Source organism: Salmo trutta, chromosome 2, assembly GCF_901001165.1.
Source record: "Salmo trutta chromosome 2, fSalTru1.1, whole genome shotgun sequence".
NCBI classification, from domain to species: domain Eukaryota; kingdom Metazoa; phylum Chordata; class Actinopteri; order Salmoniformes; family Salmonidae; genus Salmo; species Salmo trutta.
Genome location: NC_042958.1, coordinates 68,052,494 through 68,072,365, shown reverse-complemented (window position 1 = coordinate 68,072,365; position 19,872 = coordinate 68,052,494). Strand labels below are relative to the sequence as shown.

Sequence of the window (19,872 nt, the reverse complement as noted above, 5' to 3'; positions counted from 1 at the left end):
GATAATTGTCAGTGTTCTCTTTCACTTTCTCACTAATAGGAAAACATTGCACAGGTTTACTACAACTTTGTGTAAAGCTTGACGTCAACGCCGATCAAATGATGACGTACAGTTGAAGTCGGAAGTTTACATACACTGAGGTTAGTCATTAAAACTCGTTTTTCAACCACTCCCACATTTCTTGTTAAACTATAGTTGTGGCAAGTCGGTTAGGACATCTACTTTGTGCATGACACAAGTCATTTTTCCAACAATTGTTTACAGACAGATTATTTCACTTATTCACTATCACAATTCCAGTGGGTCAGAAGTTTACATACACTAAGTTGACTGCCTTGAAACAGCTTGGAAAATTCCAGAAATTGATGTCATGGCTTTAGAAGCTTCTAATAGGCTAATTGACATTTGAGTCAATTAGAGGTGTACCTGTGGATGTATTTCAAGGCCTACCTTACAACTCAGTGCCTCTTTGCTTGACATTATGGGAAAATCTAAAGAAATTAGCCAAGACCTCAAACAAAATTGTATGCAAGTATAAACACAATGGGACCACACAGCCGTCATACTGCTCAGGAGGAGACGCGTTCTGTCTCTTAGAGATGAACATTCTTTGGTGCGAAAAGTGCAAATCAATCCCAGAACAACAGCAAAGGACCTTGTGAAGATGCTGGAGGAAACCGTTACAAAAGTATCTATATCCACAGTTAAACGAGTCCTACATTGACATAACCTGAAAGGCCGCTCAGTAAGGAAGAAGCCACTGCTCCAAAACCACCATTAAAAAATCCAGACTACGGTTTGCAACTGCACATGGGGACAACGATTGTACTTTTGGAGAAATGTCCTCTGGTCTGATGAAACAAAAATAGAACTGTTTGGCCATAATGACCATCGTTATGTTTTGAGGGAAAAGGGGGAGGCTTGCAAGCCGAAGAACACCATCCCAACCGTGAAGCACGTGGGTGGCAGCATCATGTTGTGGGGGTGCTTTGCTGCAGGAAGGACTGGTGCACTTCACAAAATAGATGGCTTCACGAGGAAGGAAAATTACGTGGATATATTGAAGCAACATCTCAAGACATCAGTCAGGAAGTTAAAGCTTGGTTGAAAATGGGTCTTCCAAATGGACAATGACCCTACGAATACTTTGAAAGTTGTGGCAAAATGGCTTAAGGACAACAAAGTCAAGGTATTGGAGTGGCCATCAGAAAGCCCTTACCTCAATCCTATACAAAATTTGTGGGCAGACCTGAAAAAGCGTGTGCGAGCAAGGAGGCCTACAAACCTGACTCAGTTACACCAGCTCTGTCTGTAGGGCCAAAATTCACCTAACTTATTGTGGGAAGCTTGTGGAAGGCTCCCGAAAACGTTTGACCCAAGTTAAAACAATTTAAAGGCAATGCTACCAAATACTAATTGAGTGTATGTAAACTTCTGACCCGCTGTGAATGTGATGAAAGAAATAAAAGCTGAAATAAATAATTCTCTACTATTATTGACATTTCACATTCTTAAAATAAAGTGGTGATCCTAACTGACCTAAAACAGGGTATTTTTACTAGGATTAAATGTCAGGAATTGTGAAAAACTGAGTTTAAATGTATTTGGCTAAGGTGTATGTAAACTTCTGACTTCAACTGATCGAGAAGCTGCAAGGGATTTACCTTTAAAGTGCCATGGCCATTAACGCTCATGAATGCACGTTGACTGTTTAATGAGAAATGCTCATCTTTGGAAGGTGAAAGTTTTTCTGAACAAATATCAGATATAATAAAGCAATTTCTGCTGTGCTTCAAACTCCGCTGTTCAGTATTGTAGTCATTAATTACCATGTTCTAAACATGATTTGTGGCAATAAAGGAGGCAAATGTTTCTTTGTAAAACTCAATTGGACTTTCTTTGTACACCATGTACCTTGGTGAAGAAACTGGGAAGAAGACTGATGCAGAATTTGCCTTAGCTTAGTTGAATGTGCTATGTCCACCAACCATCTGCCAATGACGTCATGCCTACCACTGCCACCCTCATTAAGGCTGCTAAAAGGGTAGGACCTTCTGCCTGCCTCCCAGCTCTTCTCACAGACCCAGAGCTGCAGTGCAGACCCTAAGACCATACTTCATCCTCTTTCCCACCTTGTGACAGAGAGAAACATCATGTCAATGCTTATTAATTTAGTCTGTACCCTTAGCCTGACCAGATGCCGGGCAGGGAAATCCCTTACCTGACCAGGATGCATATTAACCCCCAGAACCTTTGCCAAAGTGGTTGGGAATTCTTCAACAGCCGCTGCTTTAAGCCCTTCTCCACACAATTGACCTGGGCTGACGCAGAGTTGCAATACCTGACCCACGGAACGAACCTGGCCTCAGTGCACAGTTCCGAAGAGTACGGGTTCATCAGCAACTCTGCGAAGAGGACCGACTAAAATCGGCTGAGTGACCTCCACAAGGAAGGTGCATGGATTTGATCTGGACAGGTCCAAGGTGGACTTTGTCAACTCTAATCCGAAAAAGCCTAGTAATGAGAGAGGAATGGAACACTTGTCCCAAACTGGGGTGGCGGTGCCGGTACCAAAGCGGGTAGGCGGAATGATCTCCCATGCAAGAACTGTTTTCCCTTTGTCTGCGCCAAACTTCTCCTCTAGTCTGCCTTCCACTTGGAGGGATTCCACCATATCTGAACCTGACTGTCCTGAGACTTTTATAGTGGACAAAATGCCATAATCTTCTATAATAAAACACCTTTCATCTCACAGGAAAATAGGTAAGAATTCTTATTCCTATAAGATTTCTTACATTTTAATGACACATCTGTCCATGCACGATATCTGAGTTTACTGAAGCATGTCCCCATGCAGCATCCAGACTGCAATGCTTAATTTAGGACTCAGTACACATGCAATAGTTCCATAGCATACCTATTTTAGAACACTTCCTAGTATACACCAATCAATAGTAAACCCTTCATAATTCAGAGAGAAGTGTGTCCTACACAACGCCTTTCAAGGGTTGCCTGGTAGTCATGTGTCAGTTTGACTGGTGTTTCAGTATTGGAGAACATATTGAGACTTAACCTAGAGTTGATTTCCACGGCCCTGCGGAAATCTAATTAGCGTTTTAAAAACTCCTGATCAAAATCCGTCAGTTTAAGCTAGAGACGTTTTTTTTTGCATTGGATGCGTCTCAATCCACCGCATCCGACGATGTCGTACTTCTGCATCTGCGGTGAAAGGTTGCAGAGCTAGAGCAGTGTGCGTCAGACCATGAGACTAAATCTGTAACGTCCGAACAGTTTGGTACTTCATTCAAAATCAAACGGCTCAAATATCCTTGGTATTACCTTCATAAAACAATTCCATATGTTAGCTTAGACGGGGCTTAGACTGCAGAGGGTTTAGGGCTAGTTAACGACAAAATGTAAACAGTGCAAGTTAAAGGGATAGCTGACCGCAAACGTTTGTCGTGTTTTCGCTGTCAGTAATGTGAACCAGAGATTTCAGAGCGAAGGACAAAACATGGTTTAACGGTTTATTTTTTAAATTCACAGCGACAAGAATCATCATACACCAGTTATTGATAAAATGCACAATAACAATATCAACAATCACATTTTCCACACAACTGTACAGCGGCAAAAATAACAAAAGGGTGACGATGAAATGTGTTACTGCAAACTCTTTCCATTGACCTCAGAACAGAGGCTAGCGGAGAGGACCACCACCAAAAAAAAAAACTTTTCCCCAACTTTTTCCCTTGAGTACTGATAATGTTAGTACTGGAACTTATCAGTACCTGCCCTCCAACATATTAGTCCCAGTAATCCACACAGAACACAGTGCACATACCCATTTAACACATTCAAACAAATGATGTCCATTATGATGAAAAGTAACCAACAGTTTAGCATGCAGATTGTAGTGTTGCAAGCACACCTTTTCTCAATTGCCCTGGCCAGTTCCGAGTCCTCAATGAAATATATATTGGCAATACAAGTCAAACACACACACCGGAAAATCGTATAACGTTATCGATGCACCTTAATCTCCACATAAAGGAAAGGGTTGCCTTTTGGCTTCTATTCCCTCGCACTAATACCTACATGTATCCTTATATAGACAAAGCAGATGTTACAGGATGTACAATGAAAGCACAGTGTAAAAGGAGAGGCAGACCGCTTACTCTTAAATGAAATGCCATGCAAGGACTTTTAAGATGGTATGTTTGCTCGGAGTTAGGAAGGCAATCAATGACGAGAATAATATAGTGGTGATTGGTGAACCACAGTGGGTTTACATTAGGATAAAACGCTTATCCATTTGAGCATATGAGACAGTTTCGTACATTTCCGTCGTATACGTTTCAGGGAAAGGACCCAAAGCTTTATAACCCGTGAGACAAGTTGAGGAAAGTGTGACGAGCATGCTCGTGCGCAGGCAATTAGTAGGCCTAAATCTAAATATATCCGAAAGTTACGTTGCCCCATGTGACAGATGGTTAAACATTTTAGGGTACTTTTTTTTTTACTTAAAGGTAAAGTGAGCAATATGACATCATCACATACAGCGAGGCAACTTCCTGCTTACAAAAATCTATTAACACAATTCTAATCTGCCAAGACAGCCAATTAGCTCCTCCCAATGTGGACATACCTCAAGGGAGGGTGCAAACCTGAAATAACCAATAGGGGTAGTCTTGGGCGATTGGAATTCAGTTGTTGCTTATGGTGCGTTCCAGCCAACTCGGAACAAGGAAATCTCCGACCTCCGACTTCAGTGCACTCAAGACAACTGGGAACTCTGGGGAAAAAAACAGCTCTGACTGGGAAAAATACTTTTGAACGGACGGTCATCCAACTCGGAATTACAATTCAGAAACTCGGGCATCATCCTAGAGCTCCGACTTGTCTGACCTGAAGATCACTGATGTCAAGATTCTTCCCAGTCTGTTCTTTTCTGATTTTAGAGTTTTCTTGAACGCACTATTATGGTTGCGTTTGCCTGCTCAGGCGTTGGATTGCATCAACCAATGGTTGCGTGCCACATCATCAACTGTGCAGTCGGGCACCAGATTGCTAAATCATATGATGTGTTTAGCTGATAGTTAAACACCTATCCAAGCATTGTGAGATCTGGCAGGCGTCTGCAATGTAGTCGGGCAGAATTGTGTTTAAGCAGGAAGTTGCCCCACTGTGAATGATGATGTCATACTGCTGAGTCTACCTTTAATTTCTTGGGAGAAGCTATGCTTTTCTGCTTGTTTTTATGTTAATTTGACTACATGTGTTGCAGAGTTTATTATGATAAATGTAACCGATTTCTTCATGTCACTTCAGCAATTTTTCTTCTGTGTTTTGACTTTCCTTTGACTGCCTGTTTTTTCAGTATTTTGTATTGACTTTTGGTTCGAGTACTTAGCTGCTCAACTGACTATGAGGCAGTTATCCTGTACATTTTACAAAGCCATGTCCATGAAATTAAAAGCTCAGAAAGCGTCGGTCATAAAAAAAATGGGTGAGTTTACCAACTACTGCATTACTGTGATCTGAAGCCAAATAAGTGAAAAATTCAGTCCCTGACTGAAATTCCGTGTCTTACGTTAAACAACACAACCCATAATTGGTTAGACGATTTGCCTGGCATAGCTAAGCCTGTAAATTTAGTAATTTAGTATTCCCCTCTAATTCATGTCTTCTTTAAACATTAACAAATATTTTGTCACTAGTAGCCTACATACGTTAAATGTAAACTGCCACACCGCATAAGACAAAAGCTGAAACGCATTTACAATAGAGCCATAACAGAATAATCTTGAAAATAAATTAACACTGACAGTAGCAGGCACGATACAAACGTTTCCATATCAAATACATGTCATATCCACAGAATACAAATAGAAAAGTGTGTGCCCAACACAAACCAAGGTTTCTACGCTAAACATTCTGTATCCCTCTTCTTTTGTCCATGAAGAAAATGTTTACCTCTGAACTATACTACCTTGGTATGCAGTGTATAGAGGCACCCAAAGCAGACAGCAGGTTGGGGAGGTCTAAAAGCATTTTACTGTCTGAATGAGAGCTTTTGCTACATGAGCCCATCTTTCCTCACTTGCGGCTGGATGATGTGTTTTCTTATGTTCAATATGTTGTAAAAGGAGGTCCACTTCTCTCAAACCTCTTGTTTTCCATGTATCAAAAAAAGCCATTCGGGAGACAGCCATCACAGATCATTTGCACATCAAAATGGACATTTGTAAAATAAGGGCTTCGAATCGCAGTCATTGTGACAGTAAAATGATTTATCGAGTTAAAGTGAATTAAATATGGGTGAAAGTTCAAATATAATGTCCAGAAACACTTGTAGGACTCTGGGTTTGTTTGGATGTTTGATTTCTTTAAACTCTTAAAGAAGGGCCATTTATACAAACGGTACAAATAATGACAACAAAAATAGATCAAGAGAGAAATTAAATCATCTAACTTGACCTACTTGAATCTCTTTTTTTTAAAGACCTCTTTCCTAACAATAACGCATCGTGAAGGAGAACAGTCGGTGATGGAAGAGAAACAGTGATGGGTATAGATAAAAAAGTCCCGTGAAAAGGAGGAGGAAGGCGACAGGCGTCATGACTCCTCTGACGTGGGCGGTCAAAGTAGTGTGGTCGGTCAGGAGACTTCCGGTCGGCCATTGCGTGCCACCAGCCAATCACAAGCCTTGGCTGGCCAGCGAGGCAGATACCTGGTCGGCGAGTGTGGAGAGCTGCGGTGAGTCAGCCATGTTGATGGAGCCGGAGGAGGACAAGGTACTGAGCTGGTGGGACAGGGGGTCGTCTTCCAGGGAGATAATCTCGGCCCCGTGGTCAGTGCGCGCCTTGGCCGTCTCACGGAACGTCAGCTTGTGGCTCTCAATCTGCCGATCGAAGAGAGGGTACATCATAAGGTATATAAGGTATCAGAATCACTTTTACAAGTACATTTTCACACACCCGGAATTTGACTTAGTGAAGTGGTGCTGCTAGTAATAGATAAAACAGACAGAATATAGAAAAAGGACTTTACACATAATCTACATGCACTATATACAATATAAATACAATAAACAGAATGATAGGACAGTAATAACAAATGTACAGTTGCTGTATTTTGTTGCAGATCACAAGTTAGCAAACAAAAACAGTAAACACACGAGCAGCGACCAAAACAATGTGACTGCCTCACTGGACGCCAGCCGCAATCAACATAACTGTACACACAGAGGTAACGGTTGCACTTTATTTTATAGTACATCAAATATTAGGTATGTATTCTAATAAATTACCAATTGTGTTAAAATCTTTGAAGTAAGTAACAGAACTTACACATTGTTACGACAAATGTTCCTATTAATACTAGGTAAATACCAGTGGAAACGGTATGCATTCTGGGTGGACATCCGGACTCCTTTATTTGATGATGCTGATGTCATCCACGTACTCTAACTTTCAAGGGCAAAATAATGTATTTTCTAGCCAAATTGCCCTTTATTGCACTAAATATGCATGCAATCAATGACTTTCCTTAGGTTCAAACCAAAAAGATCAAGACATTCAGTAATAAATATATGTTTTCAGACTATTCTGTCACGCTGGTATAAAGGATTTTGGAGACAGGTGCAGGAATACACAATAGGGTTTTTTAATACACCCAAAACAAACACGTATACAAAAACACTGAGCTGTACCCAAACAAAAGAGCGAGGGTAAACCTTGTTGACTGACACGGGACGATACCCATAATACACAATATATATAGCACGCAGCATAACAGCTGCACCAACGGACATGTGAACAGAGGGCACATATATAACATACTAATCAGGGGAAATGGGAACCAGGTGTGTGTAATCAGACAAGACAGTCCGGGGTTGATGATAATGAATCCCGTTCAGTGAAGCCTAGAAAGCCGGTGACGTAGACCTCCGGAACTGGTGAATGAGCAGCAGCAGTACCGGGGGGATCCGTGACATATTCGGATAATATTATGGCACCGTATGGTGGTAAAGAGGTTAATTGAAGCATTAGATGTGAGCTGCCTGCTCCTGAAATTTGGTGTCTACATATTGAAAATGGTGTCCATTTACCCTGACAGGGATGCGTTGTAAACGTTCAATATCCAAGATATACTGCAGTGTACACACAACATTCCACGCCTTCTTCCTGCTTGGCACCGGTGGATGTTGTGTACTTACTGGAGTCCTCAATCTTTATGAGCGGGTTCATCAGGATGGGTGTGATGGGTGCTGAGGGGAGGGGCTGGGGTGACTGTGGGGGGGTGTCAGCAGGGGAAGGGCCGTACGTGCCCTTGTTTGATGGGCTGTCTTTGTGGCTGTCTCCAGCTTCCTTCCCCTTCTCTTTCTACAGAGGACACCCAGCAATGGGGGGAAGATGACAACAAAAACATGTGATGGGGGGGGGAAAGAAGATAAATTATAATAATGCTCACAAACAAAACCAAGTGCCAGGTGATGTAAGTGACAAAATATTTAGTTGGATGAAAATAAATCATGGAATGAGAACAGGGCAAGAAGCTTTCTATAGCTGTGATGTTACTAATGTGGCAGAGAGGGGAGCCTAGTTAGTTTAGACAAGAAAAGCAGCACTCAATCCCAAATGGACTCCTACACCCTACGCACTTGTGGAGATCTGAAAGGATTTGACAGGTGCAACTAATATAGTAATAGCTGCATCTTGCCCTCTAATAGGCTACCATATCACTTGTACCAATTAAACCCTATCAGGTTTACATAAGTGCATAGGGTGTTGGGTCTAGGGATTTCGGATTGGGCCCAGGAAGCCAGGATCAAAGATCGTGGGTATTAACACATAGCAGTGCGATGAAGTACACACGGGAGGAGAGCGGGTGAGAGAAGGGTAAGGAGAGCAGGCGGTTAGGCAGCCACAGTCACCCAGGAGTCCAATGCAGCCTTAGCCTATTTTCAATGAGACCACTCACTATTCCTAACGCTCATGTATGTCTTAAAGGTCAAACGCGGACAGGCAAACAAGATACAATCTTTGATACTTTGAAGTATTAAAAGTACATACTGTGCATGTATTTAGCCTAATGCAAGAACAATGTCAGGAGTAGCAATCTCTGTCAGTTCAGCCATGGGACCCCACAGTACTATGTTAGTATGTATGATTCATAATGAAAATATTTTGTGTCGGTACTTTGTAACAAGGATGCATTTCCATTCGTTGCCATGTTACGGTTGCCTTGATCAATACTGATTTTCACAGAGCATTTGCCAAGCAAGGTATTCCAATCGGGGGCTATGCCATAAAAGAACAGCTCAGAGCAAGCAGTAGAGAAGTTCTTCAGGACAGAGGGAAAATATGAAAAACATATCACTGATATTAGATGTGTAATCCAGGGACATAGCTACTTTTCCTTAAGGGCCAGTGTATAAGGATGTTCCAGAATAATGTTTTGTCGTCTTACCCTCCTCTGTCCACCTCCGGCCACGTGCCCAATGTTGTCCATGGAGCCGATCTTTGATTGGACCTTGAAATCCAATTTCTCAGATTTGATCTCAACATTCCCACCACCTTATTACAGAAATGACAAAATGATACAATTGTTAAAAAGACATTTACAGCTATCATGATTGACCTATCTGTAAACCAATTGTTGTTCCTCTGTGTCCTCCAGTCAGCTCACTGGTGCCCCGCCCGCTGGATGTGAGCTACAGAAAAGAACTAGCTAGAGCTACAGAATTGTAACGTAATATGCAATGCACCGTTACAGCGGTGGGGGTGAAAAGCACCGCCAGCAACTTTTCAGCGACCCTTTGTATGGCGGTACTTCCAGAACTTTCAACTTTTAACTCCCATTGGTAGTTGCATATGGAACTTTGGATGTTAGAAAATGCTCTGTTATTAAATTAAATACATTTTTACTCAATGAAGTAATCCAACAATGTACAGCATCAGTCAAAAGTTTGGATACACCACACACCATTCCATGGTTTTACTTAATTTTTTACTATTTTCTACATTGTATAATAATAATGAAGACATCAAAACAATGAAATCACGCGGGATCATGTAGTAACCAAAAACGTGTTAAACAAATCAAAATAGATTGTTCTTTGCCTTGATAACAGTTTGCACACTCTTGGCATTCTCTTAACCAGCTAAATGAGGTAGTCACCTGGAATGCATTTCAATTAACAGGTGTGCCTTGTTGAACATTAATTAGTGGAATTTCATTCCTTCTTAATGCGTTTGAGCCCATCAGTTGTTTTGTGATAAGGTGGGGGTGATATACAGAAGATAGCCCAATTTGGTAAAAGACCAAGTCCACATTATGGAAAGAACAGCTCAAATAAGCAAAGAGAAACGACAGTCCATCACTACTTTAAGACATTAAGGTCAGTCAATCCGGAACTTTTCAAGAACTTTGAAAGTTTCTTCAAGTGTAGTCGCAAAAACTACGATGCTATGATGAAACTGGCTCTCATGAGGACCGCCACGGAAAGGAAGACCCAGAGTTAACTCTGCTGCAGAGGATAAGTTCATTAGAGTTAACTGCACCTCAGATTGCAGCCCAATAAATGCTTCACAGAGTTCAAGTAATAGACACATCTCAACATCAACTGTTCAGAGGAGACTGCATGGATCAGGCCTTCATGGTCGAATTGCTGCAAAGAAACCACTACTAAAGGACACCAATAAAAATAAATACTTGCTTGGGCTAAGAAACACGAGCAATGGACATTAGACCGGTGGAAATCTGGCCTTTGGTCTGATGAGTCCAAATGTGAGATTTTTGGTTCTAAGCTCTGTCTTTGTGAGACACCGAGTAGGTGAACGGATAATCTTTGCATGTGTGGTTCCCACCGTGAAGCATGGAGGAGATCGTGTGATGGTGTTGGAGTGCTTTGCTGGTGACACTGTCAGTGATTTATTTAGAATTCAAGGCACACTTAACCAGCATGGCTACCACAGCATTCTGTAGCGATACGCCATCCCATGTGGTTTGCGCTTAGTGGGACTATCATTTGTTTTCAACAGGACAATGACCTAACACACCTCCAGGCTGTGTAAGGGCTATTTGACCAAGAAGGAGAGTGATGGAGTGCTGCATCACATGACTTGGTCTCCCCAATCACCTGACCTCAACCCAATTGAGATGGTTTGGGATGAGTTGGACCGCAGAGTGAAGGAAAAGCAGCCAACAAGTGCTCAGCATTTGTGGGAACTCCTTCAAGACTGTTGGAAAAGCCTTCTAGGTGAAGCTGGATGAGAGAATGCCAAGAGTGTGCAAAGCTGTCATTAAGGCAATGGTGGCTACTTTTAAGAGTCTAAAATATATTTTATTTGTTTAACACTTTTTTGGTTACTACATGATTCCATAAGTGTTATTTCATAGTGTTGATGTATTCACTATTATTCTACAATGTAGAAAATAGTACAAATAAAGAAAAACTGAATGTGTAGGTGTGTCCAAACTTTTGACTGGTACTGTATATACCGCCATCTTAGAGTATCTTTTTCTTCTCTTATTGGGTGTCCATCCCAAAGTGTTGCACTTGGGAAATCAGAAATCAAGCGCCGCTCTAAATGACACTCACCTTTCAGGATCAAAAAGAGATCTTCAAAAGAGATCTTTCACTGAGCAAACAAAATTTTCATTAAACTACCGATGGAAGTTTAGAAGACACCAAACCTAAGCATTAATGTATTGAACCATCATAACTGTATTGAAAAAAATCCACCTTGCATCAATTAAGGTTCAACATTTTATGGACCACCTAAACTGGGTCTGTTCCCCACCTTGGCCATCCCATTCAAAATGTTCTGGACCCGTCACTGGGGAGGGAAAGACTACTTTTGAAGTCTAAAAACGTATGACAAACTTTAATTTTGTAGTGTAATGTCCCTTTAAGTTTAAGACTTACCTGGCTTGTGGTGGATGTTGGCTGTAGAACCACATTTTGATTTAACATTGCTCAGGTCAATCTTTTTGTGGACTATTTGAACCTGTGCAGGGATATAAAACAAAAACAGAAAAATCGATACATATCATTTTATGAAATGTTTCCTCCAAGTAGAGGAGAAATGTGTATTGATGATGTTGACTTGCGATGCATGCAACCACATAGGACCTTGCCCTCTGCATTGGCCTGTTAGCATAAGACAGATGGTCGTTGGGGAGAGTAAAACACTGTTAACAAGATACACATAAACACACACTATTACTGGACAATACCGATTGACTCAAAGTCAAGATCCCCGTGCTGATTTAACTATATCATTTGAAACTCAATGAATATTTTAAATAGAGTGTTTTCAGTTTATTAAGTATTCTCACATTCTATGGCGTCATTCATTTAGAATGCAAACTGTAGCGATGTCTCAAAATGAGACATTGCTGTTATTTCAAATTGCTACATACATTTATTGTGTTATGCAGTACATTGCCATGCTTTTAGATTCCATCGCCAAATTTCACAATCCAAGCTCTGGATCTGATGACCTCATCACATGCAGCCAGGCTCCCGGAGTGAAGGGCCCGGCTGGTGTCTCTCGACACAAAGCTCTTTGTCTCTCTTGAATGAGGTCACTTATTTGCTGTTCACTACAATAGGCTGGCAACTCCAAGCAGAAGCATAGGACAGACACACTTTTGTTAATGGGCATTAAGGGTGGCTTCTGTCCCATTTGATGCTTGTGTGCTTGACATTTGCAAGTATTTTTTTCATAAAAAAAAGCATACTACAAAACTCAGCTGATCAGTTTGGTGTCACTTATTAAGTACCCGTCCAGGTACTCATTTTGCATTTTGTTTAAAGGTAAAGTTTATACACATGATTTAATCAGCAAACACAGAAAAACAGACAGGTACACATATTCTCTAGGGGGTGGGGAGAAACATCATTAAGCCTACTTGAGGTTGTCATGAGCGTTGCATAAGATTTCCTTGGTAGTTGCAGCCGATGTCATATGATATAACAGGGTCCTGACACAACCAGCAATTTATGTCAGCTAGCTCACCAACCAACTAACTAGCTAGCTAAGGTTGGGGTAAATTCAGGGAGTGAATTGATATTCAAATTAAATGATGAATATTGACATTTCCGTTTGCTTCCAGAATTGGTTGAGTTGAAATGGAATAGACACCTAACCCTGTTGCGTACCACTGCATGCAACATAAAAGTGTTGGACCATTTCGCCAACATCTATTGTTCTAATTATGTACAGCATATGACACGCTCATGACAGTTGATAGAGGCTTTATGACCACTTGTTAACGCAACATATTAATATCTCACAGTTGGAGCAGTGGGAGAGTTATAGTCACACAGATTGGGACAGATTAACACAATCGAGACAGGGATTTCCGTGCAAAGGTGTTCGACTAGTTCCTTAGTGCAGATGCAAATTATCCCATTGGAAAAGGGAAGGGCTTTGGCAAAAGCGGTTTCTGCAGGGAGCCGTGGGTTCAACCCTTTAGTAAGGCCTACTCACATTGCCTCCTCCGGGTGTATGTTTGATATTATCTTTGGAGCCACAGCGAGACTGGACATTGCTTACGTCCACCTTCTTTTCTAGTATTTGTACCTGGAAAAATGCAGATGTAGGGGAAGAGACTGTTATCCTTGAGCAATCAGAAAGCAGCACGGCTGCGTATGAGGACCATGGTAAAGGAGGCGAAACCAGAACTCCGTATAAAAAAAATACATTAGACTGGTTGTAGGTAATGACAAGGGACCAGTAGAGAAGGAAAGGAACTTTTCAGGAACTTTTTTACCAACGTTTGCGTCGATGATCATAACTGTAGAGAGACTCAAGATGCAGGTGTTGAGTTTATCCCTTAGTTACTCACATTGCCACCTCCAGGTATATGTTTGATATTGTCTTTGGAGTAGCACTTAGACTGGACATTACTAAAGTCGATCTTCTGATCAAGTATATTTACCTGGAAAGTACAGAGGTATTTTTATTTGCATTTATTATGCCAAGGCAGCAGCTACTCTTCCAGAGGTCCAGCAAAATGAAGGCAGTTTATACAATTTTAAAAACATTACAATACATTCACAGATTTCACAAAACACTGTGTGCCTTCAGGCCCCTACTCCACCACTACCACATATCTACAGTACAAAATCCATGCGTACGTGTATAGTGTGTATGTTATTGTGTGTGTATATATGCATGTGTCTCTGCCTATGTTTGTGTTGCTTTACAGTTCCCGCTGTTCCATAAGGTGTATTTTTATCTGTTTTTTAAATCTAATTTTACTGCTTGCATCAGTTACTTGATGTGGAATAGAGTTCCATGTAATCATGGCTCTATGTAGTAATTTGCGCCTCCCATAGTCTGTTCTGGACTTGGGGACTGTGAAGAGACCTCTTGTGGTATGTCTTATGGGGGATGCACGGGTGTCCGAGCTGTGCGCCATTAGTTCAACATGTCAATACCTCTCATAAATACAAGTAGTGATGAAGTCAATCTCTCCTCCACTTTGAGCCAGGAGAGATTGACATGCATATTGGGCGGCAGGTAGCCTAGTGGTTAGAGTGTTGGACTAGTAACCGAAAGGTTGCAAGATCAAATCCCTCAAGGTAAAGATCTGTTGTTCTGCAAATGAACAAGGCAGTTAACCCACTGTTCCTAGTTAAATAAAGATTAAAACAATATATTATTAATATTAGCTCTCTGTGTACATCCAAAGGCCAGCCGTGCTGCCCTGTTCTGAACCAATTGCAATTTTCCTAAGTCCCTTTTTGTGGCACCTGACCACACGACGGAACAGTAGTCCAGGTGCGACAAAACTAGGGCCTGTAGGACCTGCCTTGTTGATAGTGCTGTTAAGAAGGTAGAGGAGCACATTATTATGGACATACTTCTCCCCATCTTAGTAACTGTTGTAACAATATATTTTAACCATGACAGTTTACAATCCAGGGTTACTCCAAGCAGTTTAGTCACCTCAACTTGCTCAATTTCCACATTATTTATTACAAGTTTTAGTTGAGGTTTAGGGAATGATTTGTCCCAAATACAATGCTTTTAGTTTTAGAAATATTGAGGACTAACTGCAACTCTTTGTTAAGTGTTGCAGTAATTTCAGTCACTGTAGTAGCTGACATGTATAGTGTTGTGTCATCTGTATACATAGACACCAGTGGCACCAGTGACACTTACTCAAAGCCAGTGGCATGTCATTAGTAAAGATTGAAAAAAGTAATGGGCTTAGACAGCTGCCCTGGGGAATTCCTGATTCTACCTGGATTATGTTGGAGAGGCTTCCTTTAAAGAACACCCTCTGTGTTCTGTTAGACAGGTAACTCTTTATCCACAATGTAGCAGGGGATGAAAAGCCATAACACATACGTTTTGTGTAAGTGCTGTGCATGTTAATAAATGTCCTTCACTATAAGCATGCTGAACGTTTGTTGTCAATTTGTTTACTGTAAAATAGCATTGTATCTGGCCAAACACAATTTTTCCCAAAAATGTACTAAGGGTTGGTAACAGGCTGATTGGTCGGGTATTTGAGCCAGTAAAGGGGGCTTTACTATTCTTAGGTAGCGGGATTACTTTTCCTTCCCTCTAAGCCTGGGGAGCACACACTTTCTAGTAGGCTTACATTGAAAGATATAGTTATAGAGGTATAGGAAAGAGACCATTATGTTGGAATAATCCAAAGCAGCAAGGCTGCAGGAGTGGAAGACTGAGACAGTGAAATCTGTTCTCATTAATGACCTACCCAGTGGGCACAACTGGTTGAATTTACATTTCATTATGTCTTTAGGTTGTATACTGGTTGTATAAGTACGTTTTTCAACATATTTTTAGCAACCAGAAAAATATGTCTTTATCTGATTGTAATCTGACCAGATAACAACCAAACAAGATGTCTTTCCCATGAGGTATTTATCTCATCATGAAGAAGACACCTTTACTGTACCTGGTTATAACAGAGACCAGTTGGATGCAATCTGGTTATTATGATGTCTTTTCAACCAGAAAATTAAATCATCAAAACATTATGTGCCGAATTGTGCACGCTAGATAATGGCACCTGTCAACAAATAAAATTGTTAAAAAATTTTGTCCTTCATTAACACTTTTAATAGTCAATAAAAAGTATCCACAGAAGCTTCTATGATGCCCTTTAACGAGTTATAAAATATTTACAGACCCCTAAATAGCTGCTGCCTGCTCATGATACTACAGCGTATTGCTTGTTATTGGGAGATTTTCGCTTATTTGATTGTTGCACTATTCTCCTATCTTTTATCATAGAGTGCATGATTCCCACAGGGTCAAAAAGACGGGGCAGTGATGGAACAGAAATGATCAGGTTTGTGAATAAGGTTTTGTCTCAAAACTAGTTACTCACCCTGCCTCCTCCAGGCGTGTGATTCAGGTTGGCTTTGGATCCACAACGAGCCTGGACATTGCTTACGTCCAACTTCTTCTCGAGGATTTGGACCTGAAAGTAGAAGTAAAGGAAAAGGAGTATTAGCCTTGAGTAGTCAAATGCAGCGAGGCTACAGATGAGGACCATGCCAAAAGAAAGGGAGAATCTGACTTCTTGTAGGGATGAAAGCATAGGGCAGACATATTTTGACTCACTTAATCCTTTAAAGGAGTACATTGTAGAGTTTGTGCACCTATGATAATTAAGCTTGTGACGAGAGCCAGCAAAGATGGGGTAGGACATTTCCAATTTCGAAAAAGGTTGCTTCGATGATCATAACTGTAGAGAGACTCAAGACTCAGGTGTTGAGTTCATCCCTTAGTTACTCACATTGCCACCTCCGGGTGTATGTTTGATATTGTCTTTGGAGCCACACTTAGACTGCACATTGCTTAAGTCGATCTTCTTTTCAATTATTTGTACCTGGAAAAGTGCAGAGGTAGGGGAAGAGACTGTTATCCTTCAAGGGATTCAAAGCAGAGGACTCTACACTAATTCAAGTGAGCTGTCTGAGACGGATAAAAAAATCTCTCAAAACAAAAACGACTAGCCACGCAACAGTTCGTCATCGGAGTGAGAGCTTCCATCCCTGTGTAAAACACTAAAGCAGATGAAGAGACAGTGAATGAGAGGAATGGAATATCAAGGTTGTGTGAGGCACATTGCCATGTAGTAACACCAAATAGAGTCTGAACTTACCCTTCCTCCTCCAGGCTGGTGCTTGATGTTGTCCGTGGAGCCGATCTTGGACCTGACGTTCTTCAGGTCCGGCAAGGGGGCTGCTGCGGTGAGGGGTGCAGGGGCGCGGCTCTTGAGAGAGCCAGGGGACTTGGGTGGGGTGCGCACCACCGCAACCTTTTTCACCTGGTTTGTGGCCACAGCCAAGGGCTTCCCGGGAAGAGTCTTGCTGGAGGGGGACTTGGGAGTACCAGGGCTGCTCTGTCCACTAGTGTTGTCTTTAGGGAGTATTGAAAGGGTACAGTGAGCCTTTTTGAAGACCGTAAATGTACAGTTATTGCAAGGCCAGTGAAAGATCGTACAAAGAAACAACTGAAGGCTAGTCCTGATCGAACTAATGGGTTCAATAAAATTAATACATTTTTCGATTTACCTTTGTTCTTGCCGCTTGCTGTATCACAAAAATAAACAGCATAAATTAGGCATAATCAGAGGTTTGTCAATAATACTTATTGTGCTGCACATTGCAGGCTAGCTAGCTACATACCTGGAGCTGGGGTTTTGGCGGGAATCTTGGTTCCGGGGGCCTGAGGCCTGGCACCACCCAGAGTCTTTACAACCCCAGAAAAAGTAACAAAGGGTTGAAAATGACATTAGTGACAAATTATCAACCAACATGCTCTTGATTGACTGGCTGATCCATCAGCACTCTTGATATTGTATTTTTCAAATTTAAAATTATACTTTTGTTTCTAGCTAGTTACCTACCTAGATTGCATTGCCTATTGACAATGTAGCTATTTTTTTATTTTACCTTTATTTAACTAGGCAAATCAGTTAAGAACAAATTCTTACTTACAATGACGGCCTACACCGGCCAAACCCTTACCTGGACGACGCCGAGCCAATTGTGCGCCGCCCTATGGGACTCCTAATTACGTCCGGTTGTGATTCAGCCTGGAATCTAACCAGGGTCTGTAGCGATGCCTCTGGCACTGAGAAGCAGTGCCTTAGACCGCTGCTGCACTCGGGTGCCTGTAGCTAATGCTACTCCAAGTGTATTTAGATAGATAAGTTATTATGAATATAACCCTCACCCTACTGTCATTCTGGATACGATTTAAGAGCACTAGCTACTCCAAATGTGGCCATTAGCCTTGACTGCATGCTGAACGTGCATTCAGAGCCATAAAACAAGCTTTATTTTAGGGGTCATTTGCAGTCCTTTAAACATGGAAAAATGCATGATAAGATTATATAGCCTCAATGTATAAGTGCAGTATCATTCAAGTGGCTTTCAATATGGCCAAAGAGCATCAGCCTCAGACATTCATAGCGCGACACTAAGCTTGCTTCAGCCAACTACCATCCACAATGTACAGTATCTGTAGCACATGACAACCCCCATAGGAGTTGGCTATACACCAGAAAACATCTAGGCTACAGCATCTGTAAATCTTTGGCAAACTTATTTTTGTTTGTGTGAAACTGAAAGAGCTCTTCTACCTTAGTTCCTGTTCACTGCAGCCTTGTATACATAATTCATAGTACTGAAGGTGTGACAGTGAAACTGTGCAAGGGTTTGTTTCTCGGAAATGGCTGTGTTGTGATTGATTGAGGCACGGATCAGAGTGTCAGTAGACAGGAAGTCGTTAAAGTGGGCTAACGAGTTACTCACTGGCATGGCAAGATGGAACACACTTCACTCTGCTAGTCTTAGTGAGCATACACATCTACTCTGGACACACTCAAGGCTGTTGTCACACTGCATCATAACTGGCCACAGATATTCAACAGACTGTCCCTCTAAAATGTGACATACAGGGAGGATTAGACTCATACTGGAAGTATAAAAGGTATAGATGGGTTAGCTGACAACGTCACAAAAACCTATGCGCATGCTTCAACGGGGCAAAAGTCTGTGAGTTGTTGTGATTCTGGGTGTCCAGATAGGCCATCCAGTCTTGTGTCACCCCAGGTGAGTCGATACCAGGCTTACCCAGAGCCCTCTGTTGCACACATGTTTGTGTATATTAATATTCCTGAGTTTTCCCCGCATTCCCAGCATAAGGCGCTCGTAGATTCAGGCGCAGCTGGGAACTTTATAGACAGATCATTCTGATATACTCCGCTACACGTGCCGAGCATGTGTCCCTGGTGCGCAGGGTGCTTGGTCGACTGTTGGAGCATGACCTGTACGTCAAGGCTGAGAAATGCCTGTTTTTCCAACAGTCCGTCTCCTTCCTAGGGTACCGCATTTCCACGTCAGGAGTGGAGATGGAGAGTGACCGCATTACAGCCGTGCGTAATTGGCCGACTCCCACCACGGTAAAGGAAGTGCAGCAGTTTCTAGGGTTTGCCAACTACTACCGGAGGCTTATCCGGGGCTTTGGTCAGGTAACGGCTCCCATTACTTCACTGCTGAAGGGGGGACCGGTGCGTTTGCGGTGGTCAGCTGAGGCGGACAGGGCTTTTGGTCAGCTGAGGGCTCTGTTTACCTCGGCTCCCATGCTGGCTCATCCAGATCCCTCTTTGGCGTTCATAGTAGAGGTGGACGCGTCCGAGGCTGGGATAGGAGCCGTGTTCTCTCAGCGCTCGGGTACGCCACCAAAGCTCCGCCCCTGTGCCTTCTTTTCAAAGAAGCTCAGCCCGGCGTTGCGAAACTATGATGTGGGGGACCGGGAGTTGTTGGCTGTCGTCAAGGCTTTGAAGGCGTGGAGACATTGG

General features: G+C 42.0%; 1 protein-coding gene across 17 annotated transcripts in view; it reads right to left on the bottom strand.

Moving 5' to 3' along the window:
- Positions 1–3,513: 3,513 nt before the first annotated feature.
- The window catches only part of mapta (microtubule-associated protein tau a), a 40,640-nt gene continuing 24,281 nt past the window's right edge, over positions 3,514–19,872 (bottom strand). For 12 of the 17 annotated variants that reach the window (XM_029712458.1, XM_029712507.1, XM_029712498.1 and 9 more), the window contains 9 exons: positions 17,693–17,756; positions 17,579–17,596; positions 17,167–17,423; positions 16,798–16,890; positions 16,387–16,479; positions 13,506–13,598; positions 11,936–12,017; positions 9,475–9,581; positions 3,514–6,904 (listed from right to left, as the gene is read on the bottom strand). In XM_029712458.1, coding sequence (XP_029568318.1) covers positions 6,701–6,904; positions 9,475–9,581; positions 11,936–12,017; positions 13,506–13,598; positions 16,387–16,479; positions 16,798–16,890; positions 17,167–17,423; positions 17,579–17,596; positions 17,693–17,756 — 1,011 coding nt within the window. In that variant the 3' untranslated portion in view covers positions 3,514–6,700. Of the gene's footprint in view, positions 6,905–8,221; positions 8,388–9,474; positions 9,582–11,935; positions 12,018–13,505; positions 13,599–16,386; positions 16,480–16,797; positions 16,891–17,166; positions 17,424–17,578; positions 17,597–17,692; positions 17,757–19,872 lie in introns of all 17 variants that reach the window. The other 5 variants (XM_029712479.1, XM_029712494.1, XM_029712486.1 and 2 more) reach the window with 5 other exon arrangements.